General features: G+C 33.0%; 4 protein-coding genes across 4 annotated transcripts; 2 read left to right on the plus strand and 2 right to left on the minus strand.

Annotated features, from left to right (window-relative positions):
- Positions 1–3,834: 3,834 nt before the first annotated feature.
- On the minus strand, positions 3,835–4,332 carry LOC107632732 (uncharacterized). The gene has a single exon (XM_016336394.1). The coding sequence runs from the start codon at positions 4,330–4,332 to the stop codon at positions 3,835–3,837; it is 498 nt and encodes a 165-aa protein (XP_016191880.1).
- A 5,500-nt stretch (positions 4,333–9,832) lies between these two features.
- On the minus strand, positions 9,833–11,296 carry LOC107634291 (glycosyltransferase BC10-like). The gene has a single exon (XM_016337832.3). It carries the CDS (start codon positions 10,929–10,931, stop codon positions 9,843–9,845), a length of 1,089 nt encoding a protein of 362 aa, XP_016193318.1. The 5' UTR covers positions 10,932–11,296; the 3' UTR covers positions 9,833–9,842.
- Positions 11,297–17,437: 6,141 nt separating this feature from the next.
- On the plus strand, positions 17,438–19,230 carry LOC107632731 (uncharacterized). Its single transcript, XM_088506729.1, has 4 exons — positions 17,438–17,673; positions 17,734–18,265; positions 18,383–18,844; positions 18,943–19,230. Exons 1-4 carry the CDS (start codon positions 17,438–17,440, stop codon positions 19,228–19,230), a joined length of 1,518 nt encoding a protein of 505 aa, XP_088362855.1.
- Positions 19,231–19,338: 108 nt separating this feature from the next.
- LOC148569920 (uncharacterized) lies at positions 19,339–20,037 on the plus strand. The gene has a single exon (XM_088506731.1). The coding sequence runs from the start codon at positions 19,339–19,341 to the stop codon at positions 20,035–20,037; it is 699 nt and encodes a 232-aa protein (XP_088362857.1).
- The last annotated feature ends 4,874 nt before the right edge of the window (positions 20,038–24,911 follow it).

The following is a 24,911-nucleotide window of genomic DNA, read 5'->3' on the forward strand; positions in this document are numbered from 1 at the left end:
TTTTTGAGTTGTGCTGTAACCAAGGAAGATGCAGGGCTGTGATCTGGGTTCAAGCTTGTTGTGGTTGTAAGGCCTAAGATAAGGAAAGCAAAGGCACCCAAAAACACGAAAGAAGGCATAGTCAGGTTCTTGATGGTACAAAATTTCATAAGGAGAGTTGTTACCTGTAACCTGGGAAGGCATTCGATTTATTAAGTATACAGATGTAGAAAAGGCTTCATCCCAAAAATGGAGAGGGAGAGAAGCTGTTGCTAGGAGAGCAAGTCCAGTCCCCACAACATGGCAATGCTTTCTTTCAGCAATCCCATTCTGTTGTTGAGTATGTGGGCAGGTAGTTCTATGAACAATCCCTTCATGAGCTAAATATTCTTGAAAGGCTCGTGACATATACTTAGTACCATTGTCAATTTGGAAAGCCTTAATGGTATAACCCAATTGATTTTCCATCCAAGATTTATATTGCTTAAACACTGAAAAAACTTGTGACTTATTTGTGAGAAGAAAAATACTAGTATGGCGAGAAAAGACATCAATAAATGATACATAATACCGAAAACCATGCAAAGAAGTGATGGAAGCTGGTCCCCATACATCCGACACAATTAGAGATAGAGGAGTATAATAAGCATGCATAGATGGAGTATATGGAAGTTTATGCGATTTGGCCATGCAACAAGAGGAGCATACAGAATCTGAAGTAGAAATTTTATTCACTGGTAAATTGTACTTATTTACAATTCTTTGTACAATAGGGATGGTGGGATGTCCAAAACGTTTATGGTAAACATCCAATGAAACACACTTTGCAAACAAGACTGAAGGTGATTTATAAGAGGATTGTACAGCTCTAGGTATGAAAACTTTCTCAAATTTATACATTTCTCTCTCACCCTTGCCTTGATCCAGGTGATCTTCAAGTTCTTGCCCGCAGATTGAAAGGGTTGCAAGATGTCTCCAGGTCAAGAAGTTGGTTTCACTCAATTTCTCTGCTAGTGGAATGTTAAATGGTTTATCCTTGGAATTTGATGAAGTAGAAGCTGCTGGTGTTGATTTAGCAGCATCATCATCATTGGTTTGAATATTTTCAAGTTGAGCCATGGATCTTGTGTGCTCTTGATACCATAAAGGAATATAAACTTGACCAGAGAGAGCAGAAAGAAGAGAGGAAAATGAAAACTGATATGATTGTTTTGAATGATTATTGAAAATGTATATAATTGTTTCTTTACACTGAGATTCCAAATATATATCCTACACTTGTATACAAGACTTTTCATAACAGATTCTTGATAACTAATTTTTTTACATGTGACACTCTAATAATAGAAAATAGAGTGATTTTTTTAATTTAATTTCAAGGGCAATTTACATAAATAAATTGTTTGTCCTTCAAATTTATGCAATTGTATTCTTTCAAACATGAAGATGTAAATACATTGTTTTATATATCTATAGAAACTGCTACTGGCAATAGCGGTTTACGAAAAAACATAATCCGCTATAGCCAGCCGCGGATTACATGCAAATGGGGAAACACAGAAACCGCTAGAGGCTGTCGCAGTTTCTGTTTATTGATACTTGGCCATAAACCGCTATTGGCAGTAGCGATTTATGTGTGTGGGGAAGTGTGCATAAACCGCTGGAGGTAGTAGCGATTTAGTTGAACAAGATATTTGCTATTTCTGTACTATTTCGGTGTCAACTTATATGTGATGATTTTTTCATATCTTGTCTTCGTGTACATGGGCACGCGGAGTAGTCTCAGCAAGATCGAATTTTGATAATAAAACATCATATAAGATTATTATCAAAATTCGATCTTGCTAAGACTACTCCGCATGCCCATGTATATGAAGACAAGATATGAAAAAATCATCACATATAAGTTGACACCGAATTAGTACAGAAACAGTAAATATCTTGTTCAACGTAAACTGCTACTACCTCCAGCGGTTTATGCACACTTTCTCACACACATAAATCGCTGGCCAAGCATCAATAAACAGAAACCGCGACAGCCTTTAGCAGTTTCTGTGTTTCGCCATTTGCATGTAATCTGCGACTGGCTATAGCGGATTATGTGTTTTCGTAAACCGCTACTGCCAGTAGCGGTTTCTATAGATATATGAAATAATGTATTTGCGTCTTCATGTTTGAAAGAATGCAATTGTGTAAATTTGAAGGGCAAACAATTTATTTATGTAAATTGCCCAAATTCCAACCTATCTTTTTTTTTCTATTTACAATTTATCTTTTCTATTCAATTTCAATTCTTGTCTTATTTATCTTTCTTTTTTTTCTTATCACTCTCAGAAAAAAATGGTATGAACTTTTTGTATTGACAGATAATAAAAAAAATACATGGTTAAGAAAAATAAAAATTAAAATGAAAATAATGTTAACCATTAGAAAATCAATTTGAGTTAGAATATTAGTGCAATGGAAGTTGAAATTAAAATTTTAAAGTATAGAGCAATGTTTTTTAATATTTTAGAAGATTAGCGTAATGGAAGTATCGAGTGGTCCGCCAGTACGGGTATACACAGTCCTCCCTTCTGTCAGCACAGGGCATCCCTCTTGACTAGCATTGTTACAGTCTTCAGGGAGTACAGTGCCATGATTGGAGCACGATACTTGAAGAGTGGATTCAGTAGTGGGGGAGCGGTCGCAACAGTCGGTTGCGAGATAGGAATTTGCAATCGATCGCCGACTTTAGCCCGTCTGCCAAATACCGTTGGTACATCGATTCATTCGGGATGTACTTGAGGTTGTCGGAGTTCATTCCTCAGCAGCCACCCCAGCAGCCACCAACCCCAGCAGCCACCCCGACAGCCATATGCAGTGTTTCAGTCATTTCCTTATTATCGCCTGTCACTACCTCAGCCACCACATCCCAACCATCATAGCCAGGACAGCCACCAATGCCACCACAGCCATCACAGTCAGCACAGCCAGCACAGCCATCACAGCCAGCACAGCCACCACAGTCATCCACTAGAGCCACCACAGCCCCATCACAAACATGTCCATCAGAGATTTGAGTTTGCAGACTTTCGCGCACTTACACCATAAGTTGAGCTGTATATGGATGATGCGATCATCCGTAGTTTCCTTGCTGGTGCTGCTCCTATTGAGGATGTCTTCGATGCATCGCCACCGCAGGAATCGCCGCACTCACACCGGGCATCAGTGGACGGATCCGCTCGTCGCAGCTATTGTACTCCCACACCCGATAGTCGAGCAAATGGTTGCATCGATCCGCATCTTGAGATTGATTTGGGTCGTATGGATGTGCCACCACAACCCTCGAGAGCTATTGACTTAAATGTGCCGACACCGCAGGAGGTTGTCGACGAGTATATCCCTGGTCCTTCAGCTCCGCCAGCTGCAAGTGGGTCAGGTCCAGTAGAGGGACATGGAGTTGGTCACCAGTACAACCTACGAACAGATGTCTGTCCACCGAACAGGTTTACTCCGTCAACTGTTGACAAGATTGTGAACAAGACAATGGGATTTTTCAAGAAGAAGCCGTGACTTGATTAGTTGTATTAGTTGTATGCATCTTCAGTTGAGTCAAATTTAGTCTATATAATCTTTGTATTAGTTGTAAGCGTCTTCAATTGAGTCAAACTTAGTCTATCTAATCTTTGTATTTGTTGTATGCGTCTTCAGTTGAGTCGAACTTAATATTATCTACTCAGTATTATCATTCGAAGATTCAATATTTGAAATTTCTATTAGTTGTAATTAACTTAATTGGTACATTAACTTAGAAATACATTGGCTTGGAAATGCGTAAACTTAGAAATACATTAACTTTGAAATACATTCACCTTATGAACCACCACTACCACCAACCCCACTCGGTCCAGCACGTTGAGGACATCTACTATGACTATGACCCTGCCTCCCGCAAAGACGGCATACCTGTGGCCCACGCATTTTCCGTGAATCCATTTCATTCAAATAACGAGTTGATTTGGGATGACCTTTTAATGTTCGTCTCAGGGCAGGATTTGCGATCATCGTTGGTCCCTGGTAATCAGTCCACGTCGCCGTGTCGCCCACGGGGACAAACTCAATTTTATAGATCTTGCAAATTTGCGATATCTTGTACACATTACTGACATACACCTGCCAATCGAGGCGCTGGTTAGCACAACACGCAATCACATGGCGACATGGAAGTCGCTCCACCTGAAAATGCCCACAGTCGCATTTTCGTCGTGCAAGATTAACTACTAACACTCGTCCACTTGACATTTCACGCACCTCAAATACCTCGTTTCTTCGATCAAATCGGTGCACGATTTTGTTTCCTACACGCTGCATATTTGCCTCTATCCGCTAAGTGGCAAACTCAGAATAAGTAAATCCAGCACGCTTGCGCTGGTAAGTCTCGGAACTCTTCTACGTAAACAGCTCGTTTAACCGATAATATGTTGCTCGGACGAGCGCCAAGACAGGCAGATTTCTGGCACCCTTCAACACAGAATTAATGCACTCCACAAGATTTGTCGTCATGTGACCCCATCGATGTCCCTCGTCAAATGCCAACACCCGTTGAGGTAGCTCGATATTGTCGCACCAACAGGCATATGCCTCGCCTCGTTCTTGAAACCTCTTGTAATTGACATTGTACTCCTCCACCGTCTTTGAATACCCAATGTTGACTACAAACTTTTGCAAATATCGGACCTTGAATTCTCTTAAGAAGTTGCTACCAATGTGCCAAATACAAAACATGCACTATGCTCTCAGAGGTTTCCAATCTCCTCCATTACGATTTACTGCTGCCCGGATTGACTCATGATGATCCGAGATTATACCCACACCATCTCTTCTTACAACATGCCTTCGTAAATTACTAAGAAAAAAGTGTCACGCATCAGCGGTCTCACCCTCTACAATGGCAAAGGCAATGGGCACGATGTTTTAATTCTCGTCTTGTGCAACTGCAACCAAAAGGTAACCTTTATATTTTCCATATAGGTGGATCCCGTCAACTTGAACCAGCGGCTTGCAATATTTGAAGTCTCTAGTGCATGGATTAAAACTCCAGAATAGCCGATGAAGTATTCTAACACCCGCCACCTCTTCACTCCCATTATACACGGGTCGTGTTTCTATTTGGACTTGTGAACCAGGCATCTTTTGAACCATTACCGAGAACCACAATGGCAGAGCTTCGTAAGATTCTTCTCATCCACCGAAAACTTTTGCTATCGACTTCTGCTTTGCCAACCAACCCTTTTGGTAACTAATAGTGTAGTTGAATCTTGTCTGGACTTCCAAAATTATAAATTTCACAAAGCCCGTACTGTAGTTTCGCAAATGTTATAGTACACAGAACCACAAACAAATATGTACTCTCACAAGCAAAGCTCACGCCCTCATATATATTACGTAAAATCTCACCGTTGTGGTAAACCACTATATTTGCAGTGCCATCAATGACACAACAGAGAAAAATACCTCGCAGAGGACTCGCCTCCTCTCTTTTAACGCAGTAAAATGGTAATGAGCTCCGACTTTTGTAGGTAGAGGACTCACCTCGCAGGTTCCGTGTTGCAAAGTGATCTAATCCACGTCTGCCACGTGTCAATCATGCAGGGTGCGTGTTGCACCGATCTGCTCCACGTGTCCATCTCGCATGCTGCTTGCTGAGTCAGCACGCTACCTGCGTGTTGTACTGCACTCTCTGTAACACCCACCCATATGTATATACGCTAAAATGCTCCATTTCCAGGCATTATTCAATTATTTTTTTCATATTGAAATTATTTAGCCAAAATATCACATCTTTACATTTATCTTAAAAATTAAAAGTTAAAACTTAAAAGTAAATGGTATTAGTATTTGTTCTTGCGGTGACAACGTGATTATTGATTTATTAAATTTTCTATTTCTTAATAAATGCATGTCAGAATCAAAAGGTCGCAAGACATATAAAAAAAGAATGACAACAATGATGAATATTTGTAAGTGGAACAGTTATTTAATTCTCTCACGATCAGTAGTTATTTAACTCTTTTGTGGGTAAATGGCTTTTTTAATAAAACAAAATTATATTATTACTATTTTGTCCATAAATTTAGTTCATAAAATGAATTATTCGAAGACAAATGATATCTATAAAATTTGGACACCAAACTCTGGCATTCGCTTTAATATTGGTATATAAAAGTTAAAAGTTAAAACTTAAAAGTAAATGGTATTAGTATTTTTGAACAAAATTAAAATAAAAAGATAAAAAAACTACTGAAAAGGATAATATTAAGTTTGAGTTATGCTACGTGTACACTAAAATTAGCCACCAAAGTCAGCCACCAGTATAAAATACATGTTAGAATATAAATACACATTGAAAATAAATTAAACTACACATGTATTTATACACAAATACATTGGTGGTTGATTTTAGTGGCTGATTTTAGTATACAAATAGCATTTTTGATTAAATTTTATGTTCTTTTGTACTAGAATATTACAATTTATTAGATTATTATATCATCTTTGTACTATAGAATAAAAAGTAAAATTCTATATCTTCTTGTTGTTACTTATTTTACTTTATTTTTATTACAGTTTATTATATTATTATATTATTTTTGTACCATATAACAAAAAGTAGAATTTTATATCTTCTTGTTATTACTTATTTTACTTTATTTTGGCTATCTAAATTAGCCTGTATAATATTGTGAAGGTTGAAACGGTTAAAAAACATATAATAGAAAATTTAGATATTTATTGTGTTATCAGGTTATTTAAAAAAACTAATTAATAGATGTTATTATCCTACCACGTCTTTAATGTTATATGTCAATCTAATATTCAGTACAAAAAATAATATTAACCAACATAGAACTGATTAAAATTTTAAAATATAATTAGCAAAATATCCATGAAAATTTTTTCACTTTATTATTGATAGGTACAGATTTTGTTGCATCTTTTATATGCCAATCAAATAATCAATATATACCATATGCCAAATAAATAATATTAAATTAATTATTTTTTTTACAATATAAATTATTTATTTTAATTTAATTATAAACAAATTTGCATGTAGTTAAATGTCAAAAGTCAAAACTCTACCTGTTAATAGTTTAGAAAATAAACATATCAATATTTTAACAAATCATTAGTAGTTGCAAATTTTTTTTGCGTCTTTTTTTATGTCAATCAAATAAGAATTTAATTTTGATATCCTATTAGTATAAAATAATTTTACACATTCATCTAATTACACAACGTCATTAAAATTAAACTCATCAAATAATCAGGGCTATATATCAAACAAATAATATTGTGGAATACAAAATTACTAAATTTTTTGTTGTATAATTTATTTAATTTAATTTAAAAATAAATATTTATGTACTCAAATTTTAATTATAATACTTTACATAATCAATTATTTAAAAAATTAAAAAAATAATATCATTAAATACAAAACAGTTTTAAAAAAAATGAAATTTTAAAAGGTAAATATTAATGTACTCAAATTAAAAAAAAATATTCTACATAATTAATAATTTAAAAAAATTTAAAAATAATTTTATCTTGTACAAAACCATTTAAAAAAATAATTTTATCTTGGCAATGGAATTAGCCTAGAAATTGTATAGCTCTCTTGTCGAATCATCTCCCGATAATTTGCACGCCTTCTAGCTAGGTGATGTTGCATTTGTTCTTACGGTGATAACGTGATTATTGATTTATTAAATTCTCTATTTCTTAACAAATGCATGTCATAATCAAAAAGTAGCAAGACGCATAAAAGAAGAATGACAACGTGGAGCAGTTATTTAATTCTCTCACAGAATCAGTAGTTATTTAACTCTTTTTGGATAAATGACTTTTTTTTAATAAAAAAACAAAATTATATTATTACTATTTTGTTCATAAATTTAGTTCATAAAATGAATTATTCGAGGATAAATGATGTTTATAAAATTTGGACACCAAATTTTAGTATTCGCTTTAGATATTAGTTTAGATACAGTAAAATAACTATTTAAAAATTTTAAAACACACAAGTGAGTAAACAAAAGAGTTAACGTGTCACTTAACATTTTAATTAAGTATGTTGTTAATAGAACTAGATAGAAGGGATAACGTGAATAAACTTTTAAAATTTAAAAGTTCAATATGAGTCAGTTGAAAATCAAAAAGACAATTTAAGACTGATTTTATAATTCAAAAATTATTTTAAATATTAACTCAAAAAAAAAAAAAAGTAAGCAATAACTCAAACGAGGCACTAAGGCAGCTTGAAAACTATAAATTGATTCATATTTAATATTACATGTTAGTACATGTTACTGAATATCACTGTTCCCTTAAGCAACTTCACTAACTAATTAAAAAGCCCAACCATACAAGAAAATTATATGCATCATTATGCAATGACAACTACCAAATTTACGAATAAAAGACACTCAGCTTTCTTTTTCAACTCATAAAAAAAAAAAGACACTAAGCTAGCTACACTAGACCTCCTTGCCATTCAAATTTTGAAGTTACAGCATAGCTGTTTACAATTTTTGTTTAATTTGTTCAAATTCTAATATAATTCCATGTTATGTTGCATGTGTATTTTTCTGTCGTTGTTAAGAGTTCCAGAGGGATAAGCCTCTTCGTACCATATATATATATATATGCCCCCAAGAAAGTTTAATAGGGACTATGAACAATATGCATCAATTCCATTTAGCTACATATCCTCCTGTCTTCACTGAAATTCCACCTGTGAGAATAAAATAAATGAGATTCAACTACTTATTATCTAAATTGCTGAATCCAATAAGAAATTGTTTTCTTGGCCTTTTTAATATAATAGATAAAAAATTTGTGTAATGTATATGCGTACGTATCAATAAAAATGTAAAATAATGTGCTGTAAGAAATTATGTGAACTAAAGATGTTATAAACCAACATCTGTCTCAACTGCTAATAGGGACTTGATTGCAAGGAATCAATGCATTTATGATTTAATAGAAACAATATTTCCTAACAACCAAACAAAAAGACAAATTAAAAACGCCTGTCTCACATATTAAGATTGAAGCAGATTAGTAGAAACAAAAAATATATAATATAATATAAAATAAAATAAAAGAGACAGAACAGTAGAATTAAATTTAATAATAAAATAAAAAAAATTATACATACTTTTTATGTTCTACTCAGGAAACTTTTAAATTTTAGTAGGAGTACTTGTTCCACAAGTATATAAATGCATCCGAGCATAATACGTATCTATTAAAATAAGAGAGAATACACATTACTAATAAAATTTATTATTTTTGGCTAACATTTTATGTTTTAAATATTAAATTCTAAATTCTAAATACTAAATTATTATTTCTAATAATATAAAAATAAAATATTAAATAAAATATTGGCTAATATTAATAAAAAAATATTAAATTTTTAATATTTCTCTTCTTTTAAAATAAAGTAAGGTACAAATGGATTCAAATATATCGTTGTCCAGCGTCTAAGATGTTTGGCTTTCACCCAAGGGACTCTCGGGTTCCACTCCGTCAAAAAGGAAATAGTTTTGCTCCCCAGTAATGATGTATGCATAATTTTTACGTATATTTTTCACCTTAATGGTACAGATATTATTTCTTTGTAAGAGTAAACAATAACAATTGGTCTTGTTTACGATAATGACTAGTTATATACACCATTAACTTTATCACCGTTTCCTTATAGGTTATATAAATCAAACATACAGTGTTAGATTTTAACAACCACCATGAAAACAATTTTTCATACGTAAATAAAATAATCAGCGTACCATGTAGGATGATCTTAATGAATTTTAGTCCTTGAAAATGGCCATTGCAATATACAACAGGGGTTGTAAGCAATCAGGGGTGAACTTCCTCGCGAAGAGGTAAGATTCAGAGAAATTTGATTCCCTCAATCGACTAATCAGTTCAACGGAAACCTCCTGGGGCTTATAAGTATAAGGGTGTCCACCTTTAGTCCCTGTCCAATTGACATGTGTCAACGTATAATTGGTGCAGCCCTCAGGATCCATCATTGACAACAACGTAGGAAAATAGTGTTCCTCTGGATAACACTCGTCCTTCTTGTAGCAAGGACTTCTAAATTTTCTCCACAACGCGCGGTCCCTCACGACCAGAAGCGCGTGGGGGCGCGTGAGCGTGAAGAACTGCGATCCAACTCGGAAGTCTTCGTACTTCACCTCCGGAAGCATCGCGAACCTGCCCCTCGCGATGTATCGGTTCCAGAGTCTCGGCGCATGGGTGAGGATTTCGATGAAGCTCCGGTGAGTCTGAGTTGGTCGGGTCAACCCGGGCGAGTCGAACGTGGTGGAGAAAAAGAGGGAGCGGTAGACGTAAGGGAAGGAGTGGAGAGGGATGCAGTGCTGCGAGAGGAGTGCGAAGTACGCGTTGTCAGGGTCATCGAGGAGCGCGTGGGCGAGGAGACGGCGCGTGGCGGATATTAAGGTTGGCGAGGCGCGTGCAGTTTTCTTGGAAGGGATGAAACGGTTCTTGAAAACTCCCTCGACGGGGCGCGTGAGGTTCACGGAAGGGTCTTTGTGGATGTAGATGTTATATAGGTTGGTGGGTTGGTCATGGAAAAAGAGGTTCCATATAGGGGCAAAGTGGAGGTCGGTGTTGGTGAGGAAGAGGAATGCGATCTTGGGCTTTGGTTTGGTTTGATAGGAGAATTGGAAGATTCTAGAAGGTTTGTGTTGGGGTGGCGCGTGGTGGTGGAACGTGGAAGCGAGCGTGAAGAGGGAGAGGTCGTCAAGTTCGTCTTGTGGGGAGAATGGGAGATGGAGGTGGCTTTGGGTTAAGACTGTGGGCCCAAGAATGACGATCACAGGAAGGGAGAGTAGGATAGAAAATGCAAGAACCAATGCTGTGTGTGGCAACATTTGAATCTCAAAATATGATCATAGAAATAAGTTTGCTGGGTTTGTGTAACAATGGAAAAGATTGGTTTTTTTGGTGGTTTATGATTATGGCATGTTTATGTTTGGATTGGAGGGAGGTACTTGAGACGATGGAGGAAGGGATATAGGGAGGATATGACATTTTGATGTCAATGGAATATTGGTCATAGAAGTTTTGGAGCCAAAATTAGTATGTTTGTGTGTTTTTAGTAACTTGAACCAAATTTAAGTAGGCTTTGGTGTGTGTTTGATAAATTTTTTCCCCCTTTCTTTTTCTTGGCCGTTTGATGTTATACAACTGAAGTTGGTTACTTGTTCCTCTTTTTCTATGGCAAATATAATACCTTTTTGGCTTTTTCCTTGTTAACCATAGAGGAGTTAGAGGTGCATCGGTTGATTTTCCTTAACATTAGTTGGGGATTTTAGTTGAGATACCACTTCGTTAGTTAAAAAAATATTGGTTTCTTAACAAAATTGAATTAATTATTACTCATTGTTGAATTATCTAATTAATGTTCTTATGAAAGCCTTCGTCTATATTATGTGAACGGGAGATTAATTCTCTTGGCCAATTTTATGTGCGGACAATAAGGAAAGGAAGTTATAAAAACACGCATGTAAGCTACTAAGGTTCATACCTAAGAGCCAACCACATGAGCACGTGGCAATTGGCAAATAATGATACAAATTCTCATCATTGAAGAAAAATATGAGATAATTTTGTTTTCTCTTGTATCTTTTGAGTCAAGTGCTATGATACATAGAATATTCATACCGATACGATATACGATATGAATATGCATAAATTTTAAATTTTTATAAGATATATATATATATATATATATATATATATATATATATAGAAAAAGTATAGGTAGATAATGAAAATATTAAATAATATGAATATAGATATATTGATGTTTATTTTATTAGGTGTACAGATGGTTATTTTAATATTAATATTTTAAAGGTTAATTTAGAAGTGTAGTGTATTTTTTATTTAATTAGTGGTTGTTTATGTTGTTCAAAATGGTTATTGTTTACCCAGCACTTCCCATATATATAATATAAAATATTTTTTTATATTACGATAATATTTTAATATTTTATTGATATTAAAATATAAATTAATTTTTAATAATTTTTAATATTTTTTAATTATATAAAATAATTAAAATATTTTTTATTTTAATAAATAATGTACATTATTTTTAAACTCATTTAAAAAATATATATTAAAAATAAAATTCATCACCTAATAATATTTAAGTGTGTCTAAACATATTTAAAAAATATTTTTTTTTATTTTTTATTAAAACATGATTAGATACCGAAAATACTCATGTCCGACGAGTATTGTGTCCAAATAAGTATCCATACTTAATAGGTTAAGCACTAAAAATTCTGTGTTCCTATATGAAATATGACAAATTTTGAAAAATTTCTTTTAATAAGTTATTAGGGCTGGCAATGGATAGAGTAGGGTTTAGACTTTAGACTCTACCCTAATCCTATTCGCGGGTTAAAAACTTTCTTAAAATTCTACCCTATCCTATCAGTAGGTTGAGAATCTCTCAACCCTAATCTTACCCGCGCTCTAAAGTTCTACACCTTACCCTACCCGCAAAAAAAAAAAAAATCAAATAAATATAAAATTTAACCATTTCAAATTTCATACATATTAATAAAATAGAAAATAAAAAACTAAGTTCAAATTAAAATTAAAAAAAATAAAATCTTAAAGAAATCCAACATGAAATTATAAATAATATGATCATCAACCAGTTTAGTGATTATTTCAAGTTTTTATAAGAAGAAGATTGTGAGTACAAGACTCACTTTCTTCACTACATACATAACTTTTACATATATATTATATAATATATTAATGGTACAGGTAGGGTAGAGTAGGGTATACCCTAAACTCGTATCCTACCATACCCGCAGACAAATTTGCACTATACTCTATCCTATCTGCAGCGGGTAGGGTAGACAATCCTATCCGAACGGATTGGTTTAGATTGAGTAGCCACAGATAAAGTACATATTGTTAGTCCTATTTGAGATCTTTCATCTTTATCGCTAATTAGAGATGTCAATTTTTTTTTGGGTCAGTGGATTGGACAACCCCCAATCCTAGGTACCCCAATGGATTGGACAACTCCCAATTCTAGGTACACAACACATCCACATACTTCTCACATATTTATCACATTTTTCCCCTCAAATGCATCCTCTAGAGTTTGAACTCTAGACCTTAATGATAGGGAGGGGGTAAAACGCCACCTGAGCTAAGGCTCTTCGGCTAGAGATGTCAATTTAAACTCTAATTCTAGGGTTGGCCCTAAGCCATTTAATCTACTTAATATACTAAAATTAGGTTTTTCCCCAACTAATGAAGGTGAGGTGTCGATCTCTCGTGACTTCGTTTTCCCTCCAAAATGAACTTTCCTATTCTCTATTCTAAATTATTTTATAAAAATTATCTTTATTATAATTATATTATAATTAATATTTAATAAATAATACATAATTATACTAATTTAGAAACATATCTTTATTATAATTATATCAAATCAATATTTAATGCATTATTAAACTACTTATTAATTATCAATTAAAAAAATTTTAATCATTTTAATAATAATAATAGTAATAATAATAATAATTATCCGTGATATCATTTATTGAAAAAAATATAACATAAAAAATATCATTTATTTAAAATATCATTTATTGTATATAATGCATAAAAAAATATATTTCACTTTTATTATTGATTAGAAGACAACTTATTTATATTTTGATTAATTTCATTTATTATTATTATTATTATTATTATTATTATTATTATTATTATTATTATTATATTTAATTTACAGAAAGATAAATTAATAACCATATTATTATTTATCAATATATTAATATTGATAATCATTACATAAAAATTATTTAATATTTAGTATTTTTATATTATTTATTTTTTATATATTTTGATATATTTATAAATATTTTTTATTATTTTTATATGCTATATGTTTACCTCCACTATTTAAAATTTCTAGATCCATCACTACTTTTGAGCGTGTTTCTTAATTTATTTTTTATAATTCATTGAATACAATTTATTACAGTAAATTAATTATATCAACTAATTGATTTGATTAAATATTTAAATATCACACGATTTATTATAATTCATATCAATCAAATAATTATAATTTATTATATCAATTATTTTAATTTATTAATTTATAAGGTACATAATAACATAGGTGATTTTGTTACTTATGATGATTAAATACAATAAATACATATTAATTTAGTTAAAAAAATCATTGTCTCATATGTTTTTCTATTTATTTTTTTAATTTATTAAATCCAATCAATTATAATAAATTAATTATATCAACTAATTAATTTAATCAATTATTTTTTAATTTATTTTTTGAATTCAATAAATCAAATAAAAGCAATTATACTAATTATTTGTATCAACTAACTGATTTGATTAATTCTTAAAAATATTTTTATTTAATTTATTTTATTTATTTAAATACATGAATTATAACTGATTAGTTATTTAATTTTATTACGATAAATATCAAATTCTATTCCGAATATAAAAATATAAAATTTTATTCCTTCTATTTTTATTTTACCACTATAAAAGACCATATATGTTAGAAGAAAATATCATTCATTTACCAATTACTCTTTCATTAGGTAGCTTTTACAACAATTCTTTTTCTTCTTATGAGGCGTCATCGCAAGAAGTCAACTATCGTGGACACAAACCACCACACACTCTTCAACTCTCGTGCTCATCATTCAGAGCAATATATGATATGTTATCCATGAAGCATTTATAGACCATGGTGTTATCATGTATGCATAAATAAAAAAAATTCCGTAATTAAGCTTAAGTCATTTACCTGTTTGTGTGGTATATTATAGTGTGAAATTACATTCAATTTGTGTTGTGTAATGATATTATGGTTTAATTTAAGCTTTTGTTTTAGAACTGTATTATGATTTTATCTCATCATTTTCTCTTAGATATCAAGTTGATGTATTTTTATTTATTATTATTGAAACGGATGTGATATAAAATTTGTAAAAAAAAATAAAACTCTCACACTTAATTTATTTTATTGTAGTCTTTTATCTCTTCTATTTTTTTTTTATTTTCTTCTTATTCATTTTATTTTTTTAAATATCATATAATTTATTATAATTTATACCAATTAATTAATTATAATTCATTATATCAATTAGTTTAATTCATTAATTTATAATATGCATGATAAAATAGATTATTTATTACTTATACGTTTATTCTTCTAAAATCTAAATCTGAATAACTATATTTTTAGTTTTAGTTATGAACAAAATATTATTAATAATAAATGATAATTAACCACTTATACTTTTAATCAAAGTGTTTGGATGACTTTTATATTTATTAATATTAATTGTTGATTCTTTTTCGTAAATAAATTGTATTATAATTTTATGTTAGTTCATAATTGATTAATGATTAATATTCATGAAGCTATGTTATTCTAAATTTTGTATTTTATAAATATTTTATTTAAATATATTTTAAACATAAAAATATATTATTTTTAATAATATCATACTTTTACTTTTTTTAATTATTCTAAATGAATATTTTATCAAATACTAATTAAAGCCATCATTGCATTTGCTTTTACTAATTTATTATTATTTTTTATACCAAAGATAGGAGACTCGAACCCGTAACCTCTTAATTGAGTATGGGGAGACTATGCCATTTGAACTATTACTCATTGGCTTACTAATTTATTATCTAACTATTATATAAAATTAAAATCGTATTAATGAATTTAATATTAAAGTTAATTTGGCTTTTTATTTAGAGTATTTTTCGATTTTTTTAGTCTAATCAACCAAAATTATTCAATTATAAATAGTCACTTCTATCTTATTTTATATTATTAACTAATTAAAATTACTAAAATTTAATAATACAATTCTATTTTATATTTTTATATTTAGTTCAATCCATCTAAGCTATATAATAATCATTTTAATTTTTATATTTTATAATGTAATACTACATACATTAATAGTAAAATAACATAGTAAATTTTCATGTTTTAATATTAAATATAAAATTAATACGTACAAAAATTTTTAAACTTTTAAATCAATACGAATTATTGTAAATAATACTTATTTATGACATAAACAAAGAAATACAGAATCTTAAGTTTAGCATATAAAAATTTAGGAACATGTTATATGTACAAATATAATTGCATAGTATTATTTTTTTTAGTGGTGTAGACCAAGAACTCTAATTTTATTTCACAGGTCAAATTTAAAAAAGTCGTAATTTTAAAGGTAGTCAGAAAAAAACAACAAAATTAATAAAAAAATAGTTAACTTATATTATTCTATTAATTTATTTAATATATTAAATTATTTTTATTTATATTAAGATTAATTTTAAAATAAAAAGTATAATTAATTATAATTTGCATCTTAAATTATGTTGAGTACATGATATTCTATTGTGCTGCTAAAAGTAAAAATGAGATAACAAATATAATTTTATCTCTTAATTCAATATATTTATTTATATTTTATAATTTTTTTTACGATTAATTTTGTACGATGTTGATATATTAAATAAAAATACCTGTAACCTGTTATAATAACAAAAAATAAAATAAAATTTCAATCAATAATTTTATATTCTTTACTTTTTTTAATTTTATTTTAGATTTTAATTTATTACTAAAAGGTAGTGAAATTCTATTGATACTGAAATAAAATTGCAAAAAGGTCCATATGGTAGAATAAGTAAGATAATGTGATACCCACATTACAACATCCAAATGAAACAACTTAAGATCTAAAATGTTTATCTTTCTCTTTCTCGCTGTCTATTATATTATCGTTTCTATTATATAAAAATCAATTTTTTACATTTAATGATAGAGTCAACGTAGCATGTTTCTGAGAGTGTTTCTTAATTTATTTTGTTTAACTCATTAAATACAATTTATTAGGGTAAAAAACGTGATTAAGCCATGGGAGAAGAAATTTTACGGAAATCAGCCAAACTGAATTCGTAGACGCCATTCAACCAGTAGCAAATTTTTATATAATTCGAATCTATACGATTCGAATTACAATTCCATACAGTTCGAGGTGATTAAATTCGAATTATAGGCATGCAGGATCTACAAGTAGTTCGAAACAACTTGTTTCGAATTAGGAAAGAAGAATTCGAATTAAGTAAATTCGAATTACTAAGAAAGGACAAGCTATACATAATTCGAAACATAATGCTTCGAATTACTAAGGAATGGTAATTCGAATTGAATTGATTCGAATTATACATATATAGTGCGAATGTAGTTGATTCGAATTACTGTGAACTGGAGCTCTATATATATGCTGTGAACTCATGTTGCTCTCATCAAAGAGGTGAGATGGCTAGTGAGGATAGTTTTCTAGTGCTTGTACATCACAGAGGATCGATTAAGAGAAAAACTCGGTCTGGCATGAAGTTTACTGATAAGGATCCTCTATGTATTATTGTGAGGCCAACGACCAACTACGATGCTCTCGTTAGCTCTGTGCTGGAGAAGCTTGGTCTGGAAGGAGTGAAAAGGGTTAAAAAGTTTTACTATCGCATCCCAACCACGGTGCTCCATGATACGGTGAAGTATGATTGTTTCACGATCAGGAGTGATGAGGACTTGCAGGTTATGTATCTTTGTCGTAGGCAGTTTCCCGAGGTGAGGACACCAGAGCTGTTGGCAAAGTTGGTTGATGTGGTATCCAGCTCGGGTGGTTCGAACCGGAATCCCAACACTATAGTCACGGTGGCCGGCTCGAGCTCGAGACCTGCGGTTGCTTCATCCTCCGTTCCTGTGAATGAGCCAGCGATACAGCCTGTCGCCTCCCCATCGTTTGCTGTTGATCTCAACGGCAACGTTGCAGACGAGGTTCGGTATGGGGAACATCATCCGACCGAATTACGGTGTCCTACACCGGCTGGTGTTGGAGAGGGATTGTTTGATGATCCAGATGACGATGATGTCGAGCCGGATATGATCGCTGATGACAGCGGCGATGATCTTGGAGCTAGTGATCCGAGAAGGGCTACAGGTGGATCTAGTTCTGGCACACAGCAGTACCCACCCTATTTTTCATCGTTGGACCTGGATGCCATGAGGCATGACGAAAATCCTGGGCAGCCTGCTGGATTTGGCGCTAGAGATACGAAAGGGTCTTCCGGTATGACAGAGTTCCAGGTTGGGCAACAATTTCAGGATAAAGATGAGGCGTTGTTGAGTGTGAAGACTTACAGCATCCGCCGAGGGGTACAGTACAAGGTAGTTGAGTCTGACTATCGAAGGTATGTGGGAAAGTGTTCCGAGTTTGGGAATGGGTGTACATGGTTGATTCGATTGAGTCTCCGGCAGCGCAAGGGCATCTGGGAAGTCAAGCGGTACAATAGACCGCATACCTGTCTCGCCACCTCCATCTCCAGCGACCATAGGAGTCTGGACTACCATGTGATAGCGACATTCATTATGCCAATGGTTAGGGCTGATGCATCCGTCAACATCAAGGTGCTTCTAAATGCCACGGCCGCACACTTTGGGTTCAGGCCTACATATAGGAGGGTATGGATGGCGAAGCAGAAGGCCGTTGCCATCATCTATGGGGACTGGGATGAGTCATACAACGAGCTTCCTCAGTGGGTGTTAGGAGTTCAGTTGACGATGCCTGGTACTATAGCAGTCCTCAGGACTTGCCCTGTTCGAGTTGGGGGACAGCTGGACGAGTCTCAGGCTTACTTTCATAGGCTGTTCTGGACTTTCCCCCTTGTATCGAGGCATTTCGTCATTGCAAGCCGTTGGTGAGTATTGACGGCACCCATCTATATGGCAAGTATGGGGGAACGTTGCTTGTCGCGATTGCACAGGACGGGAATTCCAACATACTCCCTGTGGCATTTGCACTTGTTGAGGGTGAGAATGCTGAGTCATGGTCTTTCTTTCTCTCCCACCTCCGTCAGCACGTGACACATCAGCCGGGTCTGTTAGTTATCTCAGATAGGCATAACGGCATCAAGGCAGCGCTCGAGGCTCCCGATGGGGGATGGCTACCTCCGGCTGCATATCGGGCATTCTGCATTCGACACGTAGCAGCGAATTTCGCCCTCACCTTCAAGGGCAAAGATGCCCGGAGGCTTCTTGTGAACGCCGCATAAGCGAAGACTGAAGTGGAGTTCGACTACTGGTTTGACATTCTGCGCTCTGAAAATCCGGCAATGTGTGACTGGGCGAACCGGATTGAGTAGGGTCGGAGATTCAAGCACATGACGACCAACATTTCTGAGTGTGTGAATTCAATCCTGAAGGGGGTAAGGAACCTCCCCGTGTGCTCACTGGTCAAGGCCACATATGCAAGGTTGGCGGAGCTATTTGTCCGTAAGGGGAGGGAGGCCGAGGCACAGCTGGGTACCGGTCAACAATTCAGTCAATACCTAGTAAAGTGTATCGAGGCCAACCTGAAGACAGCTAGGTGTTTCACGGTGACTGTTTATGACAGAGATAACTCCGAGTACACCGTGGCAGAAACGATGCCGACAGGTTCGTTCTCACTAGGTAGCTACAGGGTCTCGCTAGCGTCTCAGACTTGTGATTGTGGATACTTCCAAGCACTTCATTTTCCGTGTTCACACGCACTAGCGTGCTGTGCGTATTCACGTCTTACTTGGCAACCTTACGTCCACCAGGTCTATCGCCTAAGTTCCGTTTTCGGTGTCTATCAGATGGGATTCACACCTCCCATTCCGGAGGGTTTCTGGCCACCATATGACGGGCCTATCGTTATACCAGATCCTAACATGAGGCGTGCTAGGGAGGGTCGTCCGAGGTCCACCCGCATACACACCAACATGGATGATGCAGATCCGAACCGGCCAAAGAGATGTGGCCTCTGCAGGCAACCAGGACACACTCGTCGGAGTTGTCCCCAGGCCGGACAACCCACCCACACAGGGGGAAATGAATAGGAACGTTCTGTTGTGTGTTTTTATTCCTATTAGTTTCAGCAGCTGTATTTTATTTTAGTTTGAAAGCAATGTTCTAGGTGGAACTCAGTTGTATTTTATAAGTGATGAAACTTGTACTGCGAACCACATATGTATCTTGAATGTCTTTCTAATTATCAACTTGAGTTACATAAGCAAAGTACGCTTTTTGTCTAAGTGACTGATAAGAACTACAATAACATCAATATGCCGCTCCGGTCTTACTCGGCTCGAATGTTGGTCGTTTTCTCTGGGATTTGGTGGGGTATGAGAATGAGAAAGTGATTCGAATGAACTTGGTTCGAACTCCTTATATAGCTAAAACCCTTATAATTCGAATCAACTTGACTCGAATTATTTATTGTTACCAAAATCACCTAATTCGAATCAATATGATTCGAACTCCATTCGTGTGCCCTTCTCCATTAATTCGAATTGATTTAATTCGAACTTGCCTTTGTTAATTCGAGAAAACTTTATTCGAATTACATGCGATTTGTGCTTGGGAGTAATTCGAATTGAATCAATTCGAACTATGTGTAACCCTAATTCGAACTCTTTTGATTCGAATTATATAATATTGTCTTATGGTGGATTGATGTCTTAGATTTTCATTTGGTGGATTTCGGTAAATATGAGACACCCTTGGCTCATTTGGGTTTTTTACCCAATTTATTATGATGCATTAATTATATCAACTAATTGATTTGATTAGATATTTAAGTATCACACAATTTAAAATTATGTATATTGATTTGATTTTTATGATATATAAATTTAAGAAATAAATTAAAATAATATAACTTATTACTTATTTAATTTGAATACAACAAATATAAAATTAATTTAGTCAAAAGTTTATTATTTTCTAATCTTCTATACATAAAAATGACAAAACAAAATTGTAAAAATAATCTTTTTATCGTTTTTGCTATTTTAATTTTATTTTCTTTGCTTTTTTTATGTGTAATTTTATTTTACATTAACTTTGTGTATTTAATAACAAAATATATTCATATTAATTCTATCATATAATAATATATTTTTCTCCTATGTTAATCAAAGAATTTTAATAGTTATCAACTACATCTAATAGAATGACTGAGAAGTGAGAACTACGACAAGTTAAACCCAGATTCAAAATGCTGAAACGAAGGAAAGAAAACAATGGATATATGATTAGAGAAAAATATATAATAACGAAAAATATACTAAAACTGAATTTTTCCTCCGACTAATAAAAGTGAAGTGTCAATTTCTCATAAATTCATTTTTCCTCTAAAATGAAATCACTATTTTCTCTTTTAAATTTATTTTAGAAAAATATCTTTATTATAATTATATTACAATTAACATTTAACGAATAATGCATGATTATACTAATTTAGAAAAATATCTTTATTATAATTATATAAAATCAATATTTAATACATTATCAATTAATAAAAGTGAAGTGTCAATTCCTCATAAATTCATTTTCCCTCCAAAATGAAAGCACTATTCTCTCTTCTAAATTTATTTTAGAAAAATATCTTTATTATAATTATATTACAATATTACAATTATATTACAAGTTGCATTTAATGAATAATGCATAATAGTAGTAATTTAGAAAAATAAAATAAAGTCCAGTAATTTATCTTTCGACTGCACACGTATGTAGAATAACTTTTAAGGAGTTACGTATAGTAAATACGGTCGATGATTGTAAAACTGTATACTAACATTGATATAATATTATTTCAGGTATATGTTTTGCAGGTATCAAAGAAAAGTGTTGAGTTATTTTTTAGTGGGTTTAAATTATTTATTGTTTATTAGAGAATTTTGTGCATTAGAATTCTCTAATAATTTATTATTTATTTTGAGCTGATTTTGATATGTTCTTACTTGACAGTAAAACAACATATAAAAAATTGTTGGTGGGTCTAAGTATTACTAGGTTATTTATGGTCACATTGAGTATATATGTTTGATTTATTGAAAAAAATAAATTACTAAAACTAATTAATAACTATTTTAGAGTTAATACATTTAATACTAGATTAAGAAAAAATAAACAATACATAATATATTATATTTTTATTAATCAAATTAAATTATTATAATTCAAATTAATTTTAATAAAAGAATTTAAAATTATAATTTCAATCTTATCACGTGCATGGCACGGGCTATTACACTTATTTTTTTATTCAACCCACAATCCTAAAATATATCAAGAAAAACATCTCATAGGTAGCGTTTGTTTGCGAGACAGAGACCAAGAGACAGAGACAGAGAGACAGAGACCAAGAGACAGAGACAGAAATAAGTATAGTATTGTGTTTAGTGTAATGGTGTACAAGACTGAGTTATGTCTCAGTATAGTGTTTGGTTTGAAGTAAAAGATGAAGACTAAATTTATGAACTTACTAAAATGCCCCTTTAATTTCAGCAAAGAACCCTAACCCCCCCCCCAAAAAAAACAATTTCATTTTCGATAGTGGCAAACCCTCACCCCCTTTCTCCTCTCAGCCACCGTTCCTGCTGTCCTCTTCCGGCGACGTAGGCTGGAGCCTGACCCGCGACCGCTTGGACCTCAGGTTTTCAGACTTTTTTGGTCGGATCGACGAAGGCCCCTCGGCAGTGATCCCTGGTTTGAGTTGGTGGACCCGCTAGTGACCCCTGTTTTGTGACGCCACTATGGAATCGATCTTTGTGGGTGTGCGTCGCCACGGTACCGGATCTGTGCCTCTGTTCGTCGCCGTTTGTGAGGTAGCGTTTGTTTGCATTGCTGTCTTTTTTGTTTTGCTCCTTTCTCAAAAACCTTAATTAGTTCATCTTTAATTTCGACTTCTCTGTTCAGACCTCTCAACCGTTTGCCGAACATAGTATTGAATTTAGAATTTAAAATATTGAGTGAAGGAACTTCTCAGGAATTGCTGTCAATACTTGCTCATATTTGTCTTCCAATGGTATTTCGTTTATGTATGTTCTACTGTGAAATTGTAATTCTGCTGGCAAATATTTGCTCTGCTGAAAAGAGAAGTGAGCTTAATTAAGCAGGTATCTGTTCCAGCAACTATCTAAAATTTAACCTTTTATCAATTAAATAACCTGTTCAATTTGAGTTATCCATTTATTTGTCCACTTAACAATCTTTCTGCTTTAATCACTCATAATAAAGTGTTTATATGTACTCAAATTTTGTTATTTGAACTTTGCCAAGTAAGAGGTGACACAGTTAACACTTGATATGCAAGTTATCATAGAATTTTCCTGGTAATTGTTTGCGAGATGTTTGTCACGAAACTATCTGTAAGGCCGTTTTGCTGTAGTTGAAAGATCCTCCTAAGATGTATCCTATAGTTGGTTCTCTAGGTTCATTTTATTGTCTTGATATTTTATGAAATTCATATTAGGAGCTATTTTGTGACCATACTCTACTGCTAAGTGTAGTAGCAACTAATTTAGCTAGCAAATGCACTAAGCACAGTTGTTCCTAGCAAATGCACTAAGCACACTTGATTTTCTCTCTGCATCAACTAATTTGTGGTTTCAATGAATTTGTCCCTTTTGCTTCCTAACAATGGTTTGTAGTGCAGTTGTTAGAAACAGGCTTTTTGTGTCTGCCTGTGTATTAATTTGTTATTGTATATGGTTGAGAAGGTTTATGCAAACTATTATATATACAAAATGTATATACGTTATAATTGCGCAAAGTGAAAATCTTTTGGAGAATAATGATATATCCTCCTACACAGAAATTGTTCATTTCTTCTTATCTGATATTCATCCTAACTAGTTGACCGTTTATAATATTGTTATAATATAACCTCCTGTTTGTGAATGGCGAATGAGTTAACAATTTCTGAATCAGTGTAACCTGCAATACAAGTCTACAGCAGTCTTGATGATATACTATGTCTAGATGCTCAAACTATTCTAAGAAACTTTCCTTTTGTTTTAAAAAAAATGAGAAGAATTGGTACAGAGACATGATTGCAACCAAAATTTTTTTTTTACATTTCTGCATTTGTTTCGGTTGAATCATCATTGGTTGTTTTATATATGAATCCTCTTCTTCTTTTATGTGTTGTGTGTACTACATTAAAATTGTTTGAGTTACTGTTAAATTTGTAGGGTGGTTAACAATGGCTTCCTCAAGTCGAAGATCAACAAGTGGTACGTACGGCAGCGGGAACATAACGGGAGACCGTTTTTTGTGAGTGTGGGTTAAGAGCACCGTTACAAGTTTCGAATAGCATGGCCAACCCGGGTAGAAAGTATTACGCGTGTCCAACAAGGCGATGTGGATGATTTAGATGGGCAGGCCCAAATATCCAGCCTTCTGACTCCGGAGATGATCGATCTTCTCAGCTTAACTTTAATTTTAAGACGAGCAAACGAGTGGAAAAACTTCATGCTGATGTTGTGTATCTGAAGTTTCTAATGTGCGGTCAACTTGTTGTCTCCGTTTTTTGTGTTGTGTTGATCATTGTTATGTTGTGTAAGTTGTAGTATGGCCTTTGAACAAGATGTGAATAACAGTAGCACATATTTGGTATAAAAGATGGAAGGAATTCATATTTTGAACCAATATTGTCTCAAGGCCATTTTTGCCTGTGAGAGAAATTTCACCTTTGTTTGTATAAGTGGATATGTATGTTTACACTCATGATGTAGTTCTGATGAAGTCATTTGGCTGCCAAATGTATCAACATGTTGCCTATGTGTGTGTTACAAAACACTATTTTTGTTAAAAAGAATTGAAACAGAATTATTAGACTTACTAGGAAGAAATCTTTGTAAGTTAAATCCTAATACAAATTAATATAACCGGAAAATGGAGGAACTTGTTAAGCTTGATAATC

The sequence above is a fragment of the Arachis ipaensis genome, chromosome B3 (genome assembly GCF_059453495.1).
Source record: "Arachis ipaensis isolate K30076 ecotype BB chromosome B3, ASM5945349v1, whole genome shotgun sequence".
NCBI classification, from domain to species: Eukaryota; Viridiplantae; Streptophyta; class Magnoliopsida; order Fabales; family Fabaceae; genus Arachis; species Arachis ipaensis.